We start from the raw sequence: 6,092 nt of genomic DNA, 5'->3' as shown, positions 1-6,092 counted from the left end.
AATTTCTTATGTTGAAAAATTAGAATGGCGACATTGGGTAATATTCATTAACTCATTATTTAATTAACTTGAAATAATATGCACATTATTTCTGTCTGTACACTTTATTGATATTTTAACTTTGCAGCAATCTAGACTAATATCACATGTGTGAAAGGAGGTTTGTTGTAATGTGAGGGAAACAGTCAATACCATATATTGGTAAGTTTATATTCTATTGTATTGATTTATGTTTGTCATAAGATGGTCATTATTCTAAGATGTCGTTGAATTGCTGTCATGTGAATTTATTGCATATATCTGAATGCAGGAATTAGACTGAAATGCTGTATAAAATGCATTGTAATGTAATTCACTTGTTTGAATCTTTTTCTTATTAATATTATATGTTTTAGGTTGTCATTACATTACTACCGATGTATCTAAAGTTTGATTAAATGGAGATGAACCTACACGAACTTGGTTTTCTTTGTCACATGTAAAACAAGGTCCAAGTTTACATATATAATATCACAATAGGAGTTTGTTCTAAAATTCAATACGAACATTGCTTTAATTTTTAATGTTTTGTAGGATTATATATGCCGACAAAATGGATATCATGAATTTATTTTAAGTATACCAATCATTTCAGTTTTAATTGTTATTCAATTTATTTTGCTTCGACCAGACCTTTCAATTTTTGTCGCAATAAACAAATATTTCAAGTTTTCAGACATGGCACTATTTTTTTTAATATATGCATTAGGTTCTTCTTTTTGACAAAACTATGCAACTTTCTAAACAACGAGCACAAAAAAGAAAAAAATATTCAACAGAAATAGGAAGCAATTGTCAAGGCTGATTTTGTACATAACCGTTGATTGTTCGGCGTCTTTGATGTGCAACATCACCATTAAATTTGTTTGAATTGAAGACACAAATTGTCAAAAAATCAAAATGGAGCGAACTCTTGCTTCAGTTCAGCGATCTTTTCTTTTAAATAAAAATAGATTTAATGATTAAACGTGAAAGTTATATTAAAACGTAAGTCAAAGCTAGATGAAAAATTATGATCATTTTGATTTATTGATTATAATTTTGGTAATTAATGATCAAAAGTACTTAGTGCTTAATACTAGTTATATCTAACTTTTTTCTTTTATTTGTATAACAAAAAATGTGAAAAATTACTACTTGAACACTCAATGAAAGACACCAAAAGCCAGTGCTCAAAATTCAAGAAATGCAGTGCAGTATTACAAAATTTTCTGAGGGGGCATGCCCTGCCGCCCCCTAATATGCCTGTGACATCAAATATTATTTCATGTACTAAGAACCCTAACCCTGTTCTCTGAACTTCAGTTTTTAATATAAGCCGCTCTTATTCTCAAAATAAAAGGGAGCTTATCAGGACATAAGATCAATAAAATGAAGATTGATTTAGTGCCCTTGTAACCTATTTTTAGAATAATCTTAAAGGGATAACCAATTATCCAGATAGACAAAGGGAAGCAACCTGTAGATCTTAAATATGTCACTTAATTCAGTTATAAAAATGATAACTGCTTTAAGTTACACCCCTGACTGTACTCCATTTTATTCATCGTAAACTACACGGACACAACCGAAGTTGGGTGTTTAAAGGGTGCTATAATATATTCATAATTGACTGGCCAATAAAATCAGAGTAGAGCTTTAAAAGATTTTTGTTTCGATTCATTGGCAGCTTTCTTATTGTAATTGTGAATAAAAGATAGTTATAATCTACATATTTTATCTTCCTTTTTCCAACCAACAAATAATCAAGATTTGTATATGTTTACGGTATGTATTGCGCAAAAACAAAATCTGTTCTTACCAGGAAGTTCACTTAATACAACATCAAATACAAGTAATTGTAATCACATAAACCTGCCAGTATAAATATCGAATCGTTCTAAGTATGACTAGCCCGTTGTAGTCAAATAAACGATGATTCAATTAAGTTAATTAAGCATTTGTTCTGGAATATTTACTCTAAAATGTGTGTTTTAAAATACAATTTAGTTCAATTTCTTTTTGGAATTATCATAACCGTCATAACAGGTACTGACATATTTGATATGAGTTTACTTTTAGTGTGAGTTTAAATAACATTTATATCAAGTGTCGGTGTGTCTATAATCATAAACAAATATTATTTTCGACTTTCTTGCAAAAATAAATTACTCTGTGATGTTATAGATATAAGTATTGTCTTTAAGAGGCAAAAAAACCTGTCCTACTTTATTCATGTTGAAAATATGTCAGTGTGTTATTATTTGAATGTGCCATTGAGTTTTGGATATTATTTCAGAAAACTTATATTGAATATTTAAGACTTGGTTTATAGGTAACTTTTGTGATTTAGAATCTGATCTTGTTTCATTGTTACATAAATTCAAAATAGGCAAAACAAAAAATGAGAAAGTGAATAATCAAAAAAATGTATATTGTATATGATAAACGTGTATAAATATTCTGATGGAGTATTGGAGTGCAGCTTAAAATGTTGAAATAATATATATTTTAATGCAGTTGATTTATTTCATATTTCATTTTTTTTATAATTGCGTAAAGTATAAAGATGTTATGTCAAAACTGAAAATCTATTTCCTTACGATCTGTCTTTTTTATCTAAGATTCTACCTTCATAAATGCGGACGTGACATTGATACCATCCACACAAAACGTTGCTGAGAATACTCCGTTGATTCTGACATGTTCTTATGTTGGATATCTAACTGTTCAGACATACACACTGACTTCGGCGTCAGTAGCAGGTATAGCAGGATCCTTGCTGGCAGATTGTTCTGTTTTTGCTAAACAACCAGATCCAACACTGTACAGTTACACCTGTCCTACAAATAAACAACTTTTATGGACAATCAAAAATATAACACGTGCTTATGATGGTGATACATGGAGATGTCTTATAGGATTTACTACAACTGGCAGGGAAGAGGCAACGTATACTATATATGTTCAAGGTAAAACTCAATACATTAATTAAGTGTTTACTGTACAAGCAACAGATCGGATAGTTAAAATTGATTTTAATAAACACTATCAAAGTCCTTATATTTGTATCTTTCAGTACATATATATAACATCATAAGCACGAGATTAAGATAATACTTTACATTAAGTTAAAGTGTAGACATCACCTTTAAATATTAAAATCTCACAAAAGTTTTAAAGTTCATGAATTTAGACACAGTGCCGGAACAGCTGGAGCATACTCAAGCTGGTCCATATAGGCATAATTCGTTTCTAAATATTACGGCTAGCCAGAATCAGATACCAGCTCTACAAGCTATCCTCATTTATAGTTCAGTTTAATAACATTTTAATGTATATTTAAAATAATTGCAATATATAATCATTAAACATTTTAATGTATATTTGATAACATTTTAATTTTAATACATAAAATAATAACGCAATTTATCATCGTTATCTAAGCATAATTTCAAACGGTTTGAACCATAAGTTATACAAACATTTCAAGGGTCTAGTCGGAAAGAATACAGTCCAACCATTGCAAAAGATTACAAGGTCCTTCCATAAAATTATCACTTATAGGTTTAATTTCTGGGCCTTTTTGATGACTAGAAATACCAAATTTCAGACTTTTATTAATAGAAGTAAAGACTGACTACAAGGCATGGAAATAATTCAAGTTGGCTCCGGTCTGCCCTAAGCATGTTCCTCGAAAACGGATATGTTGGATACTAAGAATGTCGGACCTTAAGTCCGAAATAATCGTTTTGGTGTTTTGCGACTTTTAGCAGAAATCAACTGCAAATAGCCACTTAAGTTGAAAATCCGAATTTCATTTGTCTTCAAAGGGCCAATGACTCATTTCCGCAGAACTGGATATCGTTACGTGATGAGAATGTCAGACCCTTTGTCCCCATGCAGAAGTGTGTCATTGAGGTGTATATTAGTGAATTATGGCGATTAGCCCAAAATCAACTGGGAATAATCATTGTGATATATCGGAATCTACAACTGGCTTCTGTGAGCCCAAGGCCTAACTCCACAAAACCGGTAGTAGTGGCATACTCCGAGTGTCGGACCCTGTGTCCGCTTGTATTAGTGTGAAAATGACTTCATTCAGATTCATTACCTTAAAGATCGATTATCCGATTTCCTTGCTAGCTCCATCAACTATACATTCGAATGTGACAGGTACTTTCTCAAAATGTATATGAGAACATGAATAAATTGAGGTTTATTATTAAATGGAAGAAATTACTATATTATCAATTAAATTAAATATGATTATTATTATTTGTTATTAGTATTATAATAATTATATATGTTTCCAAATCTGTTAGTATAAAAATAATTATTGTCGATGGTATAATTTTGTTTATATTTGTTATAATAATTATTATTATTATTATTATTAATTTATTATTATTATTATTATTATTATTATTATTATTATTATTATTATTATAGAAACGGCAAAAGCTGTCCATATGGCAACTACAACGAAATAATAGGGACGGCATAAGCTATCCCTTTGGCAGCGAATGGGTTAAGATATGGTTCAGGACTTTATATTCTTGCATATTAGACTCATTGTGACCCATGGGCGGGTCACCTCGGGACGGATATTCCGATCCGAACCGCAAAATATGACAGATATTTTAAAGTAGATCGAAGGCTTAAAGCCCCGAGGTCGGGACATGGAAGTGCGTCACAAGCTTAAAACTACTATTTTATATGTAGTCAAGGATTAAAAGTGACGCATATCAGAATGTGCACAAATTTAGTTTTTTTAATTGATTCTATTTCTATATAACATATAAATAAGCAAGAAGTTCCTTTAAGAATATACTCGGCCGAAGAAAAACCGGTAAAATTGCATATTTAAGTTTTCCATGCAAAGTCATATAGAAATGTAAGTGTTTCTAAGCATTTCTGTCGTGTTTCGGTAAGTGAACTCAGTTTCTACCACCAACATATAGGGAATCGGTAGGCAATGATTTTTATAAATACATATATGTACTTGATTAATATGAGAATATTAAAATTATAATCATTATATCAATTAAACACATCAGTTTTCATATAATATATTAGACATCTATTGAACATCATAAACTAAGGGTACCTATTATGTTCCGATAGTATTCTCGTTATTTTGTACAAAATTTAAAACTCAGATCTTGTGTAAAATAAACTCAGCAAGTTCTCACTAAAATAAACTGTGCACAAGAAAATGTAATGAGATCTGAACGCAGTATAATATGTTTTTGGGAGGAAAAATTAAGAAACAGAACTAATAATATCTGAGAAATTTAAATTTCGTCTGTTCAACCAAATTTTAATATTTCATTTCTAGTAAATAAAGTAGTAAAATCATTTAAATTAATGTCATGTTAACCCTGACGTCAATATCTCTAGGCATGTTATCCTTCTTTTTAAAAAAATATAGTCAAAATATTGACGTTGTAACATTTCAAAATGGCGGCTCCCATACTGACGTCAATTAAGGTTCGTCTCACAAGCTCCAAAATATAAAACATGTGTTATGATCATGATTTCTGCAAGGGTTTAGAGGTATTGCTCCAGTCTTGTATTGAGTTAAATCCTTTATTTTACAGGACGTCAAACTGATTTTAGACCAGCCTCCGGCAACAACTCTAATGATTTAGTATTGACTTTGTCTTGTGCATTTACGCTTAACACTTCAATCAAGAAAATTATGGTTTTAACCTTTTTATTAGTAGATAAGTGGAACGGTATGTCAAAGAAGCTAGAGCGGACACAAACATCCGGAGTTTGATCTTTATATTATTATTCATAAAGATTTCTGACGGGTGATATAACCGTACATAAACGGCTGTTTTCGAATTGCGACATTTCTTAAAATTTGATAAATTGCATAATAATGATTACAATGTATGTCTGTCATTATAAATATATGTTATAAAACCACTTGTCGATATTTATTTCAGTTAACGTTTCTGGATTAATTATCGTGATGGGAACATTGTAACTTAATAACATTGATAAGACACAGGCTGTTTTGATTATCTTTTTCACTAAAATAAATATTTCAATAAAACATCTTT

General features: G+C 30.3%; 1 protein-coding gene across 1 annotated transcript in view; it reads left to right on the top strand.

Moving 5' to 3' along the window:
- The first annotated feature begins 1,915 nt into the window (after positions 1-1,915).
- Positions 1,916-6,092, top strand: part of LOC132735336 (synaptogenesis protein syg-2-like) — a 78,830-nt gene continuing 74,653 nt past the window's right edge. Inside the window, exons 1-2 of the mRNA XM_060722278.1 lie at positions 1,916-2,067; positions 2,643-2,990. Coding sequence (XP_060578261.1) covers positions 2,004-2,067; positions 2,643-2,990 — 412 coding nt within the window. The 5' untranslated portion in view covers positions 1,916-2,003. The remainder of the gene's footprint in view (positions 2,068-2,642; positions 2,991-6,092) is intronic.

Source organism: Ruditapes philippinarum, unplaced genomic scaffold (assembly GCF_026571515.1).
Source record: "Ruditapes philippinarum isolate M1 unplaced genomic scaffold, ASM2657151v2 ctg780_1_1_1_1, whole genome shotgun sequence".
Taxonomy (NCBI): domain Eukaryota; kingdom Metazoa; phylum Mollusca; class Bivalvia; order Venerida; family Veneridae; genus Ruditapes; species Ruditapes philippinarum.
This window is presented reverse-complemented; position numbering and strand designations above follow the sequence as displayed.